Source organism: Eschscholzia californica, unplaced genomic scaffold (genome assembly GCF_041429995.1).
Source record: "Eschscholzia californica isolate CP2 unplaced genomic scaffold, dmEscCali1.0.p SCAF_1, whole genome shotgun sequence".
Classification (NCBI taxonomy): Eukaryota; Viridiplantae; Streptophyta; class Magnoliopsida; order Ranunculales; family Papaveraceae; genus Eschscholzia; species Eschscholzia californica.
Window position 1 is genome coordinate 11,983,433 of NW_028238198.1, and position 21,107 is coordinate 12,004,539.

The 21,107-nt window shown below is 35.2% G+C and overlaps 3 protein-coding genes and 1 pseudogene across 6 annotated transcripts; 2 read left to right on the forward strand and 2 right to left on the reverse strand.

The window, feature by feature from the left end:
* The first annotated feature begins 2,801 nt into the window (after positions 1 to 2,801).
* On the forward strand, positions 2,802 to 4,074 carry LOC147564156 (Cytochrome b561/ferric reductase transmembrane protein family). The gene is made up of 4 exons (XM_086643976.1): positions 2,802 to 3,068; positions 3,150 to 3,198; positions 3,308 to 3,507; positions 3,605 to 4,074. The coding sequence occupies exons 1-4, from the start codon at positions 2,928 to 2,930 to the stop codon at positions 3,866 to 3,868; spliced, it is 654 nt and encodes a 217-aa protein (XP_086500102.1). The 5' UTR covers positions 2,802 to 2,927; the 3' UTR covers positions 3,869 to 4,074.
* Positions 3,981 to 8,200, reverse strand: GEX1 (gamete expressed protein 1). 2 transcript variants are annotated; one of them, XM_086643966.1, is made up of 8 exons: positions 7,877 to 8,148; positions 7,658 to 7,763; positions 6,092 to 6,625; positions 5,414 to 6,001; positions 5,146 to 5,272; positions 4,866 to 5,052; positions 4,627 to 4,780; positions 3,981 to 4,402 (listed from the first exon to the last, which is right to left on the reverse strand). In XM_086643966.1, exons 3-8 carry the CDS (start codon positions 6,583 to 6,585, stop codon positions 4,141 to 4,143), a joined length of 1,812 nt encoding a protein of 603 aa, XP_086500092.1. In that variant the 5' UTR covers positions 6,586 to 6,625; positions 7,658 to 7,763; positions 7,877 to 8,148; the 3' UTR covers positions 3,981 to 4,140. The 2 variants fall into 2 exon arrangements, with proteins under 2 accessions (XP_086500092.1, XP_086500084.1); XM_086643958.1 differs by having other exon boundaries at positions 7,658 to 8,200.
* A 551-nt stretch (positions 8,201 to 8,751) lies between these two features.
* On the forward strand, positions 8,752 to 11,861 carry LOC147564158 (DEAD-box ATP-dependent RNA helicase 38-like; annotated as a pseudogene). Its single transcript, XR_015236995.1, has 5 exons — positions 8,752 to 8,898; positions 9,652 to 10,048; positions 10,135 to 10,246; positions 11,157 to 11,242; positions 11,352 to 11,861. The product of XR_015236995.1 is annotated as a DEAD-box ATP-dependent RNA helicase 38-like (transcript).
* Positions 11,862 to 11,966: 105 nt separating this feature from the next.
* LOC147564159 (zinc finger protein 4-like) lies at positions 11,967 to 14,702 on the reverse strand. 2 transcript variants are annotated; one of them, XM_086643939.1, is made up of 2 exons: positions 13,185 to 14,702; positions 11,967 to 13,131 (listed from the first exon to the last, which is right to left on the reverse strand). In XM_086643939.1, the coding sequence occupies exon 2, from the start codon at positions 12,968 to 12,970 to the stop codon at positions 12,167 to 12,169; it is 804 nt and encodes a 267-aa protein (XP_086500065.1). In that variant the 5' UTR covers positions 12,971 to 13,131; positions 13,185 to 14,702; the 3' UTR covers positions 11,967 to 12,166. The 2 variants fall into 2 exon arrangements, with proteins under 2 accessions (XP_086500065.1, XP_086500056.1); XM_086643930.1 differs by having other exon boundaries at positions 11,967 to 13,051; positions 14,376 to 14,652.
* Between the last annotated feature and the right edge of the window lie 6,405 nt (positions 14,703 to 21,107).

Sequence of the window (21,107 nt, forward strand, 5' to 3'; positions counted from 1 at the left end):
GGTTATTTTGGTCATTTAGAGATTCTGGTAATTCTGACCAATGTTATACTCTATTAAGAAGTAGATTCTAAGACGAACCCAACGGCGAAAACGGAAAGCAAATCGGAGTCCGGGTGCTAAATATATCGCAAGTCGAAATTTCAGTCAAAATCAAACCTTTCGGAACACGTGGCACGAATCTAGAACGTCAATCTGAAATATACGGTACATCTTGGACAGATTCGGGATAGGGCTGAAAAAAAGATCAAGAGAAAGAAAAAGAAGAAGAGATGCAAAGAAAAATAGAGAGAAAAAGCGAGAAATAAGATGAGAGGGAAAGTGAGAGAAAAAAGAAAGAGGGTGAGCGTGTGTGCGTGTACATGTGTGTGTGTGCGCTCATGTGTGTGACTTGCAAGTAGATGATCGACTGAAACTTATCTCCGAGTGAGTCATTTTCAGACATAAAAATGGTTTAAAGTAGAAAGAAAGGATATGAAAGAAAATAGTTAAAAAAGAATTAGTAAAATCGAAAAATGAAACCGGAAGCTAAAGTTAGCCATTGGAATTAGGATTTTTGGACCAAATTTAATAGGTAGATAAAAATGAGGGTCAAAATTTACAATAAGTCAACAATTAGAGGTTAAATCAATATTAAACCTCTTACATAAGATTTGTAAAAAAAAAAAAATAGGAAGTAGGGATATTATGGCCTATGGGGCGGAGGTTTTAACGGCCCACTTTAATAGTCTGGTAATCTGGTTTCTTTACCGGGCACCCCCAACTTTAAAGGTCAATGAGGCCCCAATGTTTGGTGGCCTAAAATGAAGCTTTGCTCGCTTTGGCCATGTCCGACCCCTGTTGTGAGTGAACTCTCTGCAGCTTCATCTGGTAAAATAAATTTAGGATCTTCGTGACTAACTTCATCTATCCAAGATGAAAAGTTTATATCACTTCTCTGCATTTCCAAAGACAAGCTTTTTTCGTTTCTATCATGTTAACCTTATCCATTAGAATTAATAGCATTTTTTTTGTTGCATCGATTAATAGCATTTGAAAGTTCAAGATTTCATAGTCCCTTCAAATATATACAAACAAAAATTCAGTATGGGTATAGCATCTGATTCCAAGTCTAGATTGACTCAGAGTCGAATTTCTGAATGTGTGTTTTTGTCTGGTTCTTCTGAGATGCTGATATGGGTAAATTTTGAGTTCATTTGAATCAGACAATTCATATTTAGACTCAGACGAGTCAAATGAATGAAAGCCTGGAAATGGGAAAAAAATATGTAAACAGAAAAGCTTAATTAGCATACCTGAAAGTAAAAAAGAGTAATCTACCTGTTGAGATACGTGCGTAAACATGTAATATATGTGGAAGATCGAGATGATGAGATCCGACAGTGAAGAATGTTCTAAGATGCTTGAAAATATTCTAAAATATTGGAGTCTGATTGAATATGAAAAAAAATCCAAAAGATAAGTACTCTTTATTTATTCACATCATCACATGTATTAGATGTTGAGTTTGTAAAGATCCAACTACAATTATATAGCTTTCAACAAACAAAAAAAGCTACAATTATATAGAGTTGAGTGGAAAGAATCTTGATATATATCATAATCCTATTTATTAGAGTACCCTTTACCTAAGTGAGACCTTAAACCCTTCTTTTTTTTTGTTGAAATAAGACCTCAAACCCTTTTGAATGCTATTTCCATCTTTATGGCGCCTTGCCCTTACAAAAGAATTCATCAGTGGCATATATGATGGAGACCCATGAAACATCGTTCAACTGGAACTACGACTTTTCTTGCCCTCTGTCGTACACAGAGGCGCCTTTACTCGTCGAATTAATTATTTGGTAAAATCAGAGATAGTCATTTGTTCTCTTAAGAAATGGACTCTCGACCAGTGTGACATGAAGATGCTAAGAAAGGGTATTCCATAAGCTCAACTTATAATCTTAGTGAAGGTGAACCAATGGTTAATAAATGTTTCTTATGTAAGACCGTGGAGCCGTGGAGGAATGGACATAGCATATCTTAGTGAACTACTTATCGTTGAAAGCTTTATGAAATTGCTTTGCCTCGTTCTACTCGGATTAGCCATCCCATTATTCCTCTACACCTTAACTTTAACTAAATTACCATTTGCAATCTAGTGGACAATGGGAGGGAGATAATTAACTAGACTTTCGTGGCATAGAGGCGAGTCTTACTCGGAGTATTTACTGGGTCAAGTACCTACTTTTCATTTTAGGGCTCTTCCCTTTCCTTGTTCTTCAATTTCTCCCTTCAACCCTGTCTTTGTAACGGTGCCTTTTGATCAATATATTATCAATTTCAAAAAAAAAAACCCAACTTAAACTATTCTCGCATTAGAAAACATATATGTACGTGTGTCTCTAGTGGCACTGATAATCTGAATAATCTACGCCAGGGTGAATCATTCTAACACGACTAGCTTCAATTTCTAATGTACTAGTCTAGCGGTTTCACATTCATCTTGCCTCTTGAACAAAAAGTTATTAGTAAAATCACCAAAGCCAAACCTTTAGTCTTCTGCCCTAAAGGTCAAGAGTTCAAGGCACGCTGACAATTAAAAAAAAGCATAATTGGGCTAGGCACATATATGATTGCAACCTATCAACGTGAAGTACGCTAACTCAACTAATCAAATTGTACACTGATGATGCCTTGCTAAAGTTCGAGGTTTCTTCATTCTAGAAAGTTATTCCCAAATACCAAAACCAAAATATCAATAAAGTAAACATATTAAGGAATATAATGTATATCTTTAAGTCTCTCTTTCACTTCCAAATAGACATGTATATATATATATAGGGAAAACTAGAAACAATCACTATCAGATTAACCTGCTGTGGTTTATACTTGGTATATCAATAAATTGATCGAAGCTCGACCGATCTTTAATTATATTTCCCACCATGTATGCTACATGGACCGCATGGTGCATTCTTGGAGCACACATATTTGGCGCGACAGCCATTGTCCTCATGCTTACTTGGTTGTACCATTTTCGTGGTGGTATGAATATTAATTCAACTCTTGCCGACAAAATTTTCAATGTAAGTATATATCTTGTACACTTGTATACACATTTAACATACATCCTAGTCCATTTAATTACGGAGTTTTTCTTTATACAGGTTCACCCGTTTCTTATGTTTTTCGGATTCATATTTATGTCTGGACAAGGTACGTATACATAAGAACCAATCATATATTTTATGTTTGTTATATACAAATAATATCATGTTGTCGAATTCAATTCAAACTACTAATACTTTTTTTGAACTTTGAGCAGCAATGATGGCATATAAGACAGTGATGGCAGAGAGGAAAGTAAGGAAATTTGTTCATGGAACAATACACCTTATATCTATAGCTCTTGGGATCATCGGTATCTATGCTGTGTTCAAATATCACCGACAAATAAAAGTACCAGATATGTATAGCTTGCACTCATGGATCGGTCTAGGTACTTTCATCTTATACGGTTTCCAGGTAAGTAGTAAGTGCCCCCAACATTTTCTTTCATCATAAATGTACAGTGAACTAAGGATCTTACGTCGACGATATATGTGTGTGTGGATGTACACAGTGGTTTATAGGGTTGTTTACGTTCGGATACCCCGGAGCGCCACAAGCAACGAGGGCCCGGGTAGTGCGATGGCATGCTGTGGCTGGTAGGATACTTTTGTGTATGTCAATAGTAACGGCTGAAACAGGACTAATGCAGAAAGCTACATACTTGCAACTTCGGCATGGAAAAGAATCTCGACTCATAAACTTCACTGGACTTTTCATTCTCTTCTTTGGCATTGCTGTTGATTTCTCACTTGCTTTTCGAGTCTTTGAAAACTAATTATTCTTCTTATCCTATAAAACAAAAAGCTTTTTATCTATTCCCATTTGTGAATTTCACTATTGTACAATGTTTTGAGTATTGTTACTTTTTGCTTTGTGAAGGGTTTTGGTTTGATAAATAATAACATTTTATTGTAATTAAGTATACAAATTTGATACAACTATGTAATCCAATCACAAAAGATATAAAAATTGTTTCTTGAATCCCATTGTAAAGAGAGGAGAAAGGGAGAAGTAATCTTCTTTTTTGTGTAATTTGATGAAGTTATTTCATCGACGAAGGCGAGGACGAAGATCATATTTTCGTGAAAATGATAAGGTTGCAAGTGAATTCTCTGCAACTTCTTCTGGTAAAACAAAATCAGGATCTTCATGACTAACAACTTCATCTTCTGATATATCTTCATCTATCCAAGATGAAAAATTTATATCACTACTCTCCATTTCCAAAGACATAAGCTTTTTCCTTTCCATCATGTTAACTTTATCCATTAGAGTTAATAGCATTTGATGGTTCAAGATTTCATAGTCCCTGCAAATATAGATTCATACAAAAGAATTCATTATGAGGATCTAGAATCTGACTCCATGTCTAGATTGACTCAGGGTCAGAATGTTTGTTTTTGTCTGACTCGTATGAGATTCTGATTTGGGTTGATTTTGAGTTTATTTGAGTCACCCGATTCACATTCAAACGAGTCAAATCAGGATAATGGAAAAAAATAAAATGTAAACAGAAAAGCTTAATTAGCATACCTGAAAGTAAAAATGGAATATAGAATTTGAATGGAGGCGACAACCAAAAACGATGACCTAACCAATAATACTTTAGATGCTATCCAAGTTTGTTGATCAAGGTCTTGCCCGAACCGACAAATTATAAATTCAGTCAAGAAAGTTGCACATAAACCTGTACGAATCAAGAATGCTTCATAATAAGTAATTATCTTAATCTAAAATTTGAAAGACATATATGTAGAAAGATGAGAAATTACCTAGATAAAGACGTGCCCTGACAGAATATGTTTGCTTGGCGCTGGTAAGCATGTAGACGACAAAGATAGCGAAAGAGTAAAAGAAGAACGCTTTTATCGAACGAGATTCTAGCAATATAGCATTGTGTAAGGTGAAAAGCTTATCTAGAGCTATAAACATGCTTGCTTGTTTGGCTTCGAAAGCTTCCTACATGAATAAACATAGTTGGAAAACTCAAAGTAAGTTCACATTATTCAAAACAAGTGAAATTCATCCAAAGTGGTTTAAAAGTGAACAAACCTGAGCTGCTAATATCGATTTTGAATTTTCGATTAGATGATCATGTGCTTGTTGAAGTTGTTCTTGCCTTTGCAGAAGTTCTTCTTGTTGCTTATGACCAAACTCAACCAACTTTTGCAAAGTAGCCCTGCAAGTATTCAAGGAGAATTAGGCCCAATGGATTCTAGCATGTTTCTATTGCCTTGGTTATGTGGGATAATGCAAATAATAGTGCTAGCCGAAAAAAGGAGTTAGCTTAAATTCTCATTCATCGTTGAAGTTTTCGTACCTGCTTTCTTCAAGTGCTTGAGACTGAAACTTGGTTAGAAAATCAAGTCCTTCAAGTGCTGTGGATTGCCCATCTAAGAGTTGTTTTTGTTTATCTAAAGATAAACCAGCAACATTTCCTATATCGTCTGCTTTATTTTGAAGGGTTTTCATCTTCAATGACATTGAATTACTAACTTCATTTATCTCTCTTTCTATTTCAACAGCTTCTTTTCTTACTTTTTCGATGTCTTCACTCAAGTTATTATATGATTCATGAAGCATTTCCATCCCTGACTCTATATTTCTTCTCATCTCTGTCTGACCTTCTTGAAGTTCTGTTTGAGATGCTGTGATTTCCTTTGATTTCTCCAAAATCATACTTGAATGTTTTAGTGAAATGTCGATTCGATCTTTAACTATCTCTGAAGTTTGTGCTACTTGTTGGGTTCGAAGATCAATAGTACTTATGGATTTTTCGATTTGATCTGAGTTTTGGATAAGTTGGTCTGATTTTTCTTCAATGATTACTAGTTTTTCTTCGGCGAATTGAGCTGATTTCTTCAAATCATTTACTAGTCTCTCTGTTTCATGTTTGAACGCACTAGCCCTGTTATCACACAAATAACATCACACTTAATAAGATGAAAAATCACCTACGAATGAATTATATCTCAAGATTTCAAGAACGATCACTTACTGTAATTGGTGGCAGATTGCATTAGTTTGAAGATAGAATTCGAGATACGTTTCGTGCTCCGATTCATCTAACTTTTTACGACATTTCATCATAGAAGAACGTGTATCACAAGAAGGAAAAGAAGGCCTACCCGAATCTTTTCGAAAGCAATCACTAAGTAGCCATGCAAGTCTAGATTTTTTCTCTTCGTCGATAAGAATAACATTGCAGGAAGCAAAGAGATTTCTATAAGCATTTTGCCAACAAGAATTCGGACCGACTAGTTTTTGTCTTGCATTTTCAACCAATTCTATCCCTTTTGGATCACTAGGAGGTTCAATTACAAATTGAGCAACCCCATTTGAAGACTTGGAAGAAGAATATTTATGATCATTATAAGGATCAGATTCATGGGTTGAAGAAGAAGAAGACCACCATCCAAAAGAGTATACCAAGTTTCCTTGTGTGAGATATATTAGTGCTAATGAGAAGATAATTAGAGATATATTACTCATTTATTATTTGTTCTTCTTTTTGCCACCAAAATTCAAACACCTGCAAAAAATACAAATGATAAATATAATTAATTCTTGTAAAACCTATTGGGCCTCCAAGTTTTGGGCCTAAATAAAAATTTGACAGGGCCGTCGCGATGAAAAAACCCACCAATAGGTAAATAGCAGGAGTTTTACTCCCACCCCAAGAAAATTAACACTTTCAATGAAAATGGGGGCACTTCTAATGGGAAAAACCGTGTTAAATGACCCGATTTCAAAGCCAGACACGACCTGAAAGGTGACATAATCGGCCCCCACTGTTCTGACTGTTTCTAACTCCTCATACCAGGAATCCATGATTAATTGAGGTTGGCCACGTCACTTTGAGGTTGTTGTTGGCTTCATAAGTCGGACCATTTAGCGTTTTTCAACGAGAAAATGAAGAGTTAGCCATAAGAAATATTTGTATAGTGGTAAAAGGGAACACTAACATAACACAACTTATAACTTTGTTGGTAAGGCATGTACTCCTAAATTCTTGGAGGTCCCAGACCGATTCCCAACAAAAGTGAAATTTATAGTTTATTGAACTGAAATTATTAAAGTATAAACAATGTAGTTAATTGCAGTTTAGACCACTAAATATATTTGGGCTTTAGGCCAGTATTATAATGGGAAAAGGCGGCCCATAAAACCATGTTTTTTAGGGTGAAATTGTTTTTTTTTTTTTGTTGAACTAAATTGAAATTGTTATTTTTATTTTTATTTTTATTTTTATTTTTTATTTTTTTTTTATTTTTTTTTTTTTTTTTTGAGGAATTGAAATTGTTATTGTTGGTAGACAACAAAATCTGTTTTATTTCATCAAAAAAAAAAAATCTGTTTTACTAGTTTATTTGACACTCTGTATTTCTACTAAATATAGACAGAGACAGAAAAGAGGGAGATCAAAGTTGAATATGGAGGATTGAGTCCTCCTCTAACCCAATTTACCAAATTTAAAAACCCTTGGAGATGCAATTCATAATGGGATATGCCACGATTAATCAAAATTAACGTTTCAAAGTGGAGAGAGAGAAAGAGAGTTTACCTTATACTAGTTTCAATTAGAATTCCTCTCTCTAGTTTCAATTGTGTTCTTTGAATTGCCTTATAGTTTCTCCTTTAACCCTTTGCCCCTACCACCAGTACTCAATCTAGAGAGAGAAAGAAAGAGACAATGGGGGGGGGGGGGGGGTTTTAGGGTTGCGATTTTATAAGGAGAAGCGTGAGAAAGAAGGAAGAGATGTTGAACCGAACAGACGCATACCTGAAAACAACTACTCCTAGTTAATTATAGTAATAAATATATATATTCTAAGGATTAAGAAACTTTAGAGCTTTAACTTTCATAATCCTTTTTTTTAGAAGGTTTCCCTTTTCCTTAATTTCCTTTATTCAACACTTCTTTATCTGAGAAGAAAAGAAAGACTAAAAAAAGAGAGAATTGAATTAGGGAAGAAACGAAGAGATGCTATTGAAAGGGCACGATTGAATGGAGGGGATACGATACCAAATTGGTTGGAGAAAGTTCATTGAATCAAACAGCTCAAAACGATACAGAAAACCACGTACGTATTGGTTCTGTTCGTTCATTCAATTAATTACACCATGATACTAATAAATTTATAGTAGATGAGGGAATATCTCCGAGCAAAGTTTCTATTTTTAATTGGGGAGATTTTAATGGCAACACTCTTTGTTGTTTTGTTTGAGAAATCGACTACGATCTACATTATTTATACCTTTAAATTCAATATCCATGGAATTCACCTTCTCGATTCGAACTTAAGACCTCCAGGATTTTGGAGTTTATGTCAACGCCATCTACCACTTGGATAATCAAGTGTTGATTTAAAGGCAATGTATTTAGCAAGTTTGACTTGGTCGATACGTTCCGACCAAATTTAGTTCCAAATTTAGTTAAATGCAATGCTAGTTGTGAAGGTTATTTTCACCTTCACGGCAAAAAATGTCGTAGGTCTACTATTTCCAGTCGGTGACCTTAACTAAATAAAAGAAGAAAATCAACATTATGGTAGTATTTTATTATGCATCAATTCATGATGGTCGTATTTACTTTTTCTGAGTAAATGCTCTGTGTGAATATCTACGAGCTCATTTACTCTTTGTGAGTAGTTCATAATGCATGATACACACCAATACTTGACTCCTTTTTCTCACTCTCTGTCCTTGTTCTCTCATTTTGAATACTTTAATTTTCTGGATGGCTTTAAAGATGACTCTTTGAGAATAATTAAGGATATTGAGAGAAGCAGTGCACATTGCCAGGTATATCGATACTAAATTTAGCATTTGATAAGCTCACAGTGAATTACATTTGTCTTTCAGTCTTATCAAGCTGCTATCTCTTTTTCAAGGTCTTATCTTTTACTAAATCGATGGTTAGCAGCTACTAGTTAGAACATATTCACGAAGTTTACTCTAGCTTATTAGTCATTTAGAGCTTATTGTTCTTGTTTTACCTTTTCCTAAAGGTCTTGGCCACGATATGTTATCTGGAAATTCGAATTCTGAAATAGTAGCTTGGTGGCCCATAACATTTCGAAATGAAAGCAATGCACTACACTTGGGGTTCTTTTGTTCCCGCTTGGTTTAGCGCAGCCGAGCCGGTTAGATGACATCTTCGTATCATCGGATGGATGTAGTTTTGAACTCTTTAATATTCGTGTAAATGTTTTTCTTTTATTTTTTTGTATTTTGAAATTGTCTGCGTGCCTCGAACCCTTGACCTGTAGGGTGGAAGACTAAACCTCTTACCGCTCCAACTAAGTTGTTGGCAATATTCGTATAAATGTTTCAGTCCATTAAACTCTTGCACTAGGATTCTAGAAAACATATATGTTCAGTATCCGAGTCAATAAGCCCAAAATTTTCTAATCTAAATGCACCGAACGTCTGCTTGACAATGTTAATTGTTATTGTAGCTCATGCATGCTGGACAAATTTGTCGTATTATTCTAGGTTATGACTATCATTTTACTAAGGTTAAGATATTTTCTAACTGTTATCGCCTACCAACAGGTGCTTTTGTTTTCTGCTACTTTTGATGAGGCTGTGAAAAATTTCGTATCAAGGGTGGTTAAAGGAGGAAATCAACTGTTTATTAAGAAAGAAGAACTCTCACTAGATGTAGTCAAACAATATAAGGTTGAATTGTCCAGATGAACTTGCAAAGATACATGTCATTAAGGACAAGATTTTCGAGTTAGGAGAAAAATTGGGGCAGACTATTATATTTGTCAATAGTAAGAAGAGTGCGGGCGCGCTTCATAGATCATTGGTGGATTATGGTTGGCAATGTACCACAATTCATAGTGTTGTTGAGAACAGGGATAAGATAGTGAAGGAGTTCAAAGATGGATTAACAAAAGTTCTCATATCAACTGATCTCCTTGCACGAGGTTTTGATCAATCACAGGTGCATAATCAGTTCTGTTTCTTTAATTACGAGTTCTCTCTTCTGTGTACGTCATCCTCAGATCTAACTTTGTTTCATTTTGAAAGGTTAATGTGGTTGTGAACTATGATCTTCCGAACAAGTACAATTATCCATCAGAACCTCATTATGAGGTCTACTTGCATAGGTGTGGTAGAGCGGGACGTTTCGGTCGCAAGGGTAAGTTCTAACTTATGGCCTTTTAGGGGTCTCTCGATCTTCCATTTCCTTTTCGGGTTAATGTAGTCAAATGCTTTAATATCACATATAACTTTGATGAAACTTGGGAATGTACCAAGTCTTTCTTTGATCCATTGAGGTTTAAGTTATAAACTTGCTCATGAAAATTCAATATTAGAATAGTTGAATATAGTAGGTTGTAGTTATAAACTTATGACCATATTTTGAGACTTCTAATGTTCAGAATCTTCAGATTATTATATTTTGTTCATATCATAAACCCCACAATATGGGATTGTGAATATTTAGAAGTTCACAGAACCTATCAGAGCCCAAGTATCTCCGTTGAAAGTTCCTTGAATATGGGTCAATGTCTAACCCTGTTCGTGAACCAAAAAACCGTTTTAAGGCAATGGTTCCCGCGGCCTGAAATTTGGCCCAACCCATTCACTTATGTTTCCCCTAATCTTATAAGGGGTTGATATCAATGTAAAGGGTGTATCATAAAGTCCGTTTTGAGGAGAGAGTTAGAGGCGGCTGAGCATTACGGTTCGAGTTATATTCAAATACTAAAACTCTTGAGTGAGCTTTGTAATCTTGTTTCTCCTTTCATAGTGAAAATCATCTCGCTATTGTTCGCCATGGAGTAGGTTTCACCAACCGAACCACGTAAATCTCTTGTGTTTTTGCGATTGCTTACTTCCATGATTGCTTTTCTTGGTTTACTTGTCCTTCGTCATAACAATCTCACATGGTGGGAGTAATAGAAATATCTTAATGCTTTGTCATAATTTCTATCCGAACACAATATCTTCCAAATAGTTATAATTAAACGATATAAAGTCCTATAGTTTCTATGTATTGCTACTCTATACTTGTACATCAAATGTGTGGTCTCTTTATTTTGCAGGGGCTGTCTTCAATTTATTATGCACAGATATGGACCATATGTTGATGGAGAAAGTTGAGAAACATTTTGGGAATCGCATAGTCGAGGTAATGTTAGGGTTTATCTCATATCTCGGAAACAGTATAAGTTCATTTCGAAGAATCTTTCAGTGTGAGGGACTAAATTCTTTCTTGTGTTCCTTTTCTTGGAATGCAGATACCAGATTGGCAGAGCAACAATGATTTTGAAGCTGCTCTTAAAGCAGCTGGCTTGATATGAGCTCCAGTTTGTATCAATCTCTCGTTGAAATATCAAGCTTCCAAACGAACGGTAGATAAAAAAAATCATAGATTGTTCAGTTAAGGGTTACATGAAAATATTTCTAGTTAATTTTGTTTTAAATTGCAGAATATTTTGCAACAACACCTCTACAGGGCCTAGGGTATAGTTTTTGGTCCTTTCTTTTGCTTGGTTTTTGTATTTAGGGTTCCCGAATTCAACATCTTTTTGTGCTTCTAAGTACATATAGTTTTGGCATCTTCTAAATTCTATCATTGTCTATTTCTTTTCAATGCCTTGCAACTATGGTACTAAGCCATATGCCCAAAATCTTGATGACAGAGTATTCTATTATGGTGATAGCAAGAACGCTCGATATTTCGACCTGCCATTCAATGGTTTTCAGGTATTGATCGTATCGCCTCAAAGTGGTTATTGTAATATCCTGACCCTAGGATGAAAGCTCATAACTTCTTAACCTGCAAGTGCAAAGAAATACTATAAACCTAGAGATGAAAAGAGATATAACAGTGAGGATATCAGCAGAACAAGTTAGAAATCATCAATAACTGCACATTTCTCATCAGTCAGAAACATTTATATCACAACAGGAAACAAGAACAAAATCACTCAACAACTTCTTGTTCTAAATTTTACTTCAAATACATAATAATGCTTCAGCCGTGGATCATATATAATCTCTATACATATCAGAAGCAATTTATATACTACCTCAGATCCGCAACAACTTCTTAAAGTCTCAGTGTAAGATCCGGTGTGGATGATGAATCTATCTCTGCCGCCGGAGCCGTTGTTACAAAATTCAAATTTGAAGTCCCTATCAAACTGAATCCTAGACTATTATTACCACCATCCCTGTCAGAACTACCACCGCCTCCTCCCTCGGGAACTTGTCGAAAACTCCCAGGCCAATATAACTCAGCTTGATCATCCTCCATGAAAATGGGAAGGCCAAGGTAGTCATGATCCAATCGTGCACCATTTCTTATATCAATAGACCTCTCTGATAAAAACATCCCTTGATGAACTGATGAGTGAGTTGTGATTCCTAGGGATCGACATGCTGAACCATTTAACGGTAAAGAAGCCAAACTTGCATACCTCTCGGAAAAAATTCCCATCCTCATTGCTCGTTTCGCCAGTGTTCTCTCCCGTTTATGAGCATTCTGATGACCACCCAAAGCTTGAGAACTAAAGAACTTACGCTGACAGAAGTTGCAAGAGAAAACCCTTGGAACACGTGTTGTAGCTTCGTTGCTACTCTCACTTGTGCTCAACAATGGAAGTCCCATTGATTCTTTTCTCTCTCCTAATTTCCCTTCACAAGAGTTGAAGTTGAGAGTTAAGTCAAGGGACATTGAATCTGGATTTGTTTGTAGGTTTATGAGATCGGTAAGGCAGGAGGAAGTACGAGTAGTGTTCTTCGAAGGATCTGTGGTTTCTTGGGTTGATATATTCGAAGCAACTTGGCTGACTACATCTGATTCGGTTTCGGAAAAGGCATCTGCTTCAAGGTCAGGGATTTGGGGTTTCATGGTTGCTTACTCTAGCAAGAATTGAGTTCAGATATCAAGAAGGGTTTATCCAACCCGAAAAATCTAAGTATTGCTCCTCACCTGCAATTTTATGAAACAAATCGAGTAAACGAACTTAGCAAGGGGTAACGGAGTTCATTAGTACTTGTAAAGTCTACTTACTATGCAGAAAAGAGTCTCCTAATAATTCCACCATCATACAAGTCAAAAACACATTTAAACACACATTTTTAACCATATCTTTTCCTATATTATCTTGTTGACAAGTAACTGTCACAAATTCATATTCTTCGAAACCAACTAACTCATTATTGATGTCTCTGTTACATAGATTACTTATCTGAGATAAAACAAGTCTAAAGTTGGAATAAACACCAAATTTTAGAAAATAATCTCACGAAAAAAACAGGCTTCAATGATCTTAACTCCGAAAGCCATAAAACTCTATAGAAACAGATGGGGTTAAAAGAAATGTCTTAAAAATGGATTGGCGATTTAGTTCATCTTATGGATATAAGCCATGAAAGGGTGATCCTAAATACTCATAGAGACATAGATGGATCAAATAGACTTGAAATCACAGGCAATTTAAGACTCGAACATTGGTCTCCAAAGTGGAGAGAAAATGAGCTTTATATCTAATCTTGGTTCTTGTAAGCAAATTTTTCGGCCAAAAATAGTCAAGACTATTTATTAGGATAGGATTAACAAGAACTAGTTTCAAGATGAATGGAGCAAATTCTTTAGATCTATGATATGTATATAGTACTGATTCGTTAACATGGTAGAGTAACGCGTATCAGTATCCGTACCCATACCACGTACCAGAGCGATCCGAGTTCCAGTAAACATAAGAGCAAACCATTTAAAGAAAAACATCAAAAAAAACTTTAGGACCCAAAAGCAACTTTTGTTTACAGAAGTAGATGGATCTGTACCTGATTCAATATAAACATGGTACCTAGATAAGAGTAGCAGTCTAGTTAACCTAATATCTCCTTAGGGTTAGTAGATTTAAGACCTCTAATGGAGGAATTACTAGATTAAAGTGGGGTTTTATAGAGAAAAACTAGATCAAATATTTGAATTTAAACCAATTAAACACATAATAAATACAAAGAATTCATTTATAGAAGTAGTTAAAGTACACATGAAGAGATGGCACATCAAAGACCTAATTTTAGAACAACAATCAAAAGTAGTAAACTAAAATTACATTTTCATCATACTAAAAACCCAAACTTAATTAAGCAAAAAAAAAAAAAATCACATATATGAACCCAACCCAAGTTTCTATTTAGTTAAAAAAGAACATAATCAAATTTAGAAATTCAAAAGCATCATCATCATCTTATCAAAATAAAGTCAAGAATTGAAACATATATGGGGGGAAGTTAGTACATACTTTCTTGAATTCATTTAGTTGTGAGAGAGAGAGATCATTTATGGATGAAACAAGCTTGTGGGTTTTCTCTATTTCAAAGAGAGAGAGAGAGAGAGAGAGAGAGAGGTGGGAAGAATGAAAAGAAAGTAGAAAAAAGAGATTAAGTAGAGAGAGAGAAGAAAGTGGGGAGAGGAAGTGTTGTTTAATTATGGGAAAGCAAAGGTTGAAAGGGTACAAGAGGGGGAAAAGATGGTGGGATGTCAGAGAAGATGGAGTAAAAAAGAAAGACTAAATGGATAAATAAAAAAAAAAGTGGATGAAATTTGTACTGATGAGCTTTTTGTTAATAGAAAACGTCAAAACAACTCACGATAAAACATGAACATCGTACAGGAATCAAGAGAGAGAGAGGAGTATAACTAAACAATACCAGTAGTTTCGTTTATAATAGGAAGTACCAACTCTTGTAAATCCACACTTGGCCGCCCCTAATATTTACAAAGCTCTTAATAGCCCTTATTTAAAGAGCACAACACATTATAATTGATCACTTTGAGTATTTACCAACATAAACAAACTCTTCCACAACCTAAAATTTCAGCTATTCGACTATTTTTGCTACCAAACCTAAGTCATCCCTTTCCCTATTATCTCTTTGTTTCTATTTATTTAGGAAATTCACTTTTTATCAATGCTACCAAACCTAAGTCAACTTGCTACTTTGGTGAGGACTGAGGAGTTATCTTTTTCAAATAAGAAAAACGAGGGACATGGTATAGAAACGTGTCACAGAAAAGGTGACCTGCGCCCATATCTAGACAAATAAGAAGGGATGGAGATTCAGGATTTCTAATTAAATTTCATTTCTCATCTTTAATTTGATCTCCCGATAGTAAAACAAAATGCAACAACAAAACTTGCTTAGATCTGTAAATAGAATAAGTAGCTCTGTAAATACCAACCAACTTCACTTTTGTTTCTCTGACCTTTCGGTTGTCATAGCATTTAAAGGGCGAAGTTGATGATAACTATGCCCTGCTGAGGGAGAAAAATATACCCATCTTTGTCCCCTGAAACTCCTTCAATCCTCCCATCCATATTTTGTTTTGTTCTTTGCATATTTTTTAAGTATTTGTTTATATCATGTCACGTCAGGTAAAGGCAGAGTATTGATTCAATTATTGGGCTTCCTAGCCTAGTGTTACAAACCCTTTGAACAATTTCACATAATCCAAAATGCTTGTAGTCTCAGGTTCAATTTATTTAAGAGGTGGAGTTCTTGGTTACTGAATTTAAGTTATTAAGGTAAAATAAGATAGTTGAGATTTAAGCTCTTCAGTATGTTGTTGGACTCTAAGCCCCTTTGGTTGGTGATTTAATTCAGACGGTTATCGTGTTTATCACATCTTGATAATATCAATGTCATATAATGACTATCGTAGTCTATTTTCAAAAAAAGAAAAGATTGGCATAATCCTCCCGACTACACAGGTTGAAGTAGGAAATTGATGTTCTCACAGGTTGTAGTCCATTTCTAAAAGAAAAAAAATGGCATAATCCTCCCCACTGCGATGGTTGAAGTGAGGAAATTGATGTTCTAGCCATGCAGCAATATGAACTACTTTTTAGTATATAGTATATCTTCTCGAATATCTCAATTCTACTTGTGACCTCCAAGTCATGTCTCACCAATAATGTGGAACGATACCTCTGTCTCCCAACATACGAGTAACAGTCGTGTCTCCTATATGACGCTTCATTGAGTCATAGACTCCGCCAATCGTAAAGGGTATTGACCGTAACGTAAACACATCAAGTCACACATGAAATCTTGTCATCCAGTCTCAAGCTTTTGTCACATAAACATCTCAGCTACCTTCTGCACATGTGGGGTAGGAGCATTTCATCTTACATACGTTATCTTAGTTCCCATATGCCCAACTCAAATACATAAAGGTGTGGTAACTTGAGTAGCCCAATCCTTCCATATACCGCGACCCAACCAAGGCACGAGAATATGAAACCGCTTCCAATGGGAGGCCACATTTACACTATCGCTATGTATTGTTCCAATACCCTTTGGCATATGTTAGGTCAGTTGTGAGGGTTGCGTCCTAAAGTATTCCTCATTTTCGTGCCCACTAGCAACGTCCCACCCACGAGGTCATTAACATAAGCACAAGACACATGTTAGACCCCCCCCCCCCCCCCCCCCCCCCCCCCGCACCCCACCACCACCCCCTGGGTTTTTAGTGCTCCACAAGGCACATATGCAGAAGGCCCACTCGGTTGGATTTTTACTGCTCCACGCACTCTGGTACCCCATCTTCACCACAAGTTAGCATCTTGATTGTCACATTCGCGCCAGCTTTGATCGTGATCAATCATGTCATGCGCATCACAGTACAAGTACCGCGAGATAACTCATCCTACTCCATAAAATTTATTTCCTTCACCCTGAGTTAGTATCCCGACGCTACCTTAAGCGACAAGTCTTACTATAGTAGGTGTATGGGCCAAAATACGTCACTAGGATGCCCCGAGAAATTCATGATTACTGGGCTTACTTGGTGATTAAATCCATGAACTAAGGGCTAATGGGCCCGACACATTTACTAATTTAAGCAAAGGAAACAAAAGAAAAGAATATCAAAAAATTAGGATATCTAGAATATAGCAATATTAAATATGAAAAGTCGGATCCAGAATTTCGTCATACTTGATTAATACAACTGTCTGTGCCCTGAGGCACGAAATATAATCTAGTATCAATAATAAAACAATGAATATGACAAATAATAAATAAGTAATTGATACTGGCCATTGTGGATTGAAGAAAAAACAAGAAGAAAATAATAACTTAAAATCCCTCAAGTTCTAATACCATACAGAATTATGAGATAGAATAGCACAAAAATTGATTGAGCAAAGGTAATCGGTAATCCATTAAAGTGATAATTACAAGTATATGATTACAGCTCTAAAATCCTAAATCTAATTTTGTATCATACAGTACTAGTCAGATGTTGGCTGATGTGGATATGTCGGTGCCCTTATCCACGGGCACCTCGTGTACGCTTTAGGTGTCGTTTGGCAACACTAAAATAAGTAATTTTTTTTCTTATTTAAGTAAAAAAGTAAAAAAGTTAGTTTGTTAATGTAAAATTTCTGACTTCACTTAAGTTAAAATTTGACTTTTTTTTTAAGTTAAAATTTTTAGCTTTTGACTTTAATGTAAAGAAACTTATGTACAACACATATATAAATTTTACTTGACCAAATTTTTTTCTTCGTCTACCTCCGCTCCACCACCACAACTAAACTTCTACCATTCCATTGTACCTCCACCACCACCTCAACAACAATTTTACCTCCCCAACCACCATACCTCAACCACCACCACCACACCTTAACCACCACCTTCGCACCTCCACCTCCACCTCCACCACCATACCTCCATCACTAACACCACTACCATACACCTCAACTACAACCACCTTCGTACGTCCACCACCACCCTACCTTCACCACCACCACCACCACCACCGTACCTTCACCACCACCATACCTCCATCACTACCACCCACATATTTTATCCACCATCACCACCACTATACCGCCACCACCACCAAATCTCCATCATTACCACCTACATATCTTATTCACCATCGTACCTCCGTCACTACCAGTCACATACCTTATCCGCCACCACCACCATACGTTCACCATCGCCACCACCACCGTATCTCAACCACCACCACCATACTTCCACCACCACCGTACTTCCACACCATCATCATCATCATACCTCCACCACTACCATCACCATAGCTCCACCACCACCACCGCCACTATCATCATTATTCCTCTAGGACCACCATCATACCTCGACCACCACCAAACCCCATAATCATATCTTCAAGGCACCGCCGCCACCACCACTACCACTAATATCACCACCACTTTGTATACAAGAGTAATCGTGTAAATCATAAATAAGTTCGTTAAAATCAAATATCTCTATAAGTAAAAGAAAAATAAAGTTATCAAAAGCAAATTGGATTACCAAACTAATTTTTTGATTATTTTAATTATAAGTAACATTTTTGCCAAATATACTTTTGAAATTTTTTACTTCTTAAAGCAAAAGAAATTCTACTATAAGCAAAAGTACTTATACTTTTGGTTGCCAAACGACACCTTAGTATTTTCTCATATACTTTAAAATCATGTTTGGATGCAGTATCAAGTTGTGTATAACTCTCCTATAATTTTTTATGAACTTAAATTTTCTTTAAACTCTCTTCCTGGTCTTGCAAATCATTCTTCAACTGACTTTAGTATATATGTTTTTGTTGAGTGCGCTTCCATCTACTTAGTTTTCAAATTTATTTAATTTACATTTTCTTATTAGTTATCCATCTTAAATTAGGTTGAATAGGTAAGAACTCAACTATAATTCATTTGAAAATTCAAGTAATAGCTTCCTTTAGATCCCACTATCAAGATAGATTATCTTTAAAAAAATTCATTGAGATTGAAACACTTACTTCGTAGTACTTTTGGGTCCACAATTTAAATTAAATTAAGTGTTTAAGCATCACTTCCCATTATTTTAAGAGAACCTCTCCAATTGAATTTTTCCATTAGCTTTGAAGGAGGAGCTCCCTACTTCTTCACCACTTTAGTCAAGAAATCCTTCATAAATTAATTATTTGAGAATTAACAAAATGTTAAACTATAAACTATATAAATGATTATATATAACAGTTATTAATGTTATTAAAGTGTATTTAGGAAAAATACATGAGTTGATGTGACGTTATTTTAGTCTTCTTTTTCGTATGAGACACCGGCCCAGTCACCATCCCCCTAATCTTCTAGTACAAACACATGTATTATAGTGTGGGCACAGGATTTCGAGAAAGTACTTCGTCATTTCTTTAGATAATTTTACTTAGAACAAAATACCCTATATTTATATCAGAGAGATGCTAGAATCACAAAAAAATTTGACAAAAAAAGTTCTCAGCTGATGTGGCGGTTGTGATTTTCATCTCTTAACGGTCTAGATTTGGTCAAAGTTTGAAATCACACCCACCACATCAGTTGAGAACCTTTTTTTGTCAAAATCTTTTGTAACTTTATCATTTCCCTTTATATTAAGGGGGGTGGGGGGTGGATGGAGACATTGGGGGAGATTTTCAAGTCCCCCAATGTCCGTCTTATTGATTGGGGATATTTCAAACGTCTGGATTATTGGTTGGGGACATTTCAAATATCTCCAAATGTCTGTGTTATTGGTCGGGGATTTCAAATGTCCTGAAATGTCTGTGTTATTCGTTAGGGACACGAAATTATGCACATTTCAATACAAATTGGTTTTGGAGACATTTTAGTGTAAATTTGGAGAGCTTTTGGACAGAAAATGTTTCTCAAAATTTGGAGGACATTTGGGGACATTTGAGTAAGGAAGATAATAAAAATTATTATTATTCTCAAATCAGATTAATTATATTATATTATATTAATTATATTACTATTATATTAATTATATTATATTATATTATATTATATTATATTATATTATTATTATTATATTATATTATTCTTATTATTGTTATATTATATCGTATTATATTATATCATATTATTATTATATTATATTAATATTATATTATAATATTATATTAAATAATAAATATTTACCAATTGTCCATCAATGTCCACTGATATGGTAAGACAGTAATATTATCAAAATAATAAATATCAACAAAATGTCTATCAATGTCCACAGATATTCACGGATGTCTACGAAAGTCGAAAAATATATTTTTCGAAGTAGAGATATCCACGGATGTTCACAAAAGTCGAAAAATATATTTTTGAATTATGAGTACAAATATATTATTTCATATTATTTGACAATAATGATAATATTAAAATAATAAATTTCTATTAATTGTCCTTCAATGATGAGATAATTAAGAATAATAATAATTTTAATAATAACAATAATATTAATAATAATAATAATATCCACTCCATATTTTGTCCATAGATTCAATAGGTTGAAATGCCCCCAAAACATTTTGTCCATGAACGAAATGTCTTGAAATGTCTCCAAGACATTTTGTCTATAAATCAAATGTCTTGAAATGTCCATAAAGACATTTTGTCTACGGACAAATGTAGTCTTAAAATATTTACGGAACATTTAGTCTCTAAGTGTCCCCCAATGTCCCGATCCACAACCCCCCACCCCACCCCGCACCCCCTTAGATTAACCAATATGTTTTTTTTTTGCTATGGATTATTATATTAAGAACTAAGCAATCAGAGTGGCATTACAGTACATGTGTAAAAGAAAATAGGGAATACAACTCCACACTTTAGATCTCTTCTTCCTTCTAGCTCATTTAGCGAGTTTGTCTGCCTGATTATTAGCATTTCTCTTGATGTGATTAAATTTGACCTGCTGATGTTCGCGCTTGATATTTCTTATGCTACGAATATGTACCAACGGTTGCCATTGTACTTCATGTCTGGGATTGTTAAGGTGTTTGATCAAGCTGATGTTGTCGCTTTCAATTATGACCTGCATGTGGTTATGTTCTTTCGCCCAAATAAGACTGTTGAGAATGGCTAATGCCTCACTTTCCTCACTGTTTCTGGCTCTAGCAGTATTCACGTGAGCAGTTATAAATTTGGATTGAAAATCATGTACAATAAAGCTGGTACCTATAATCTGTT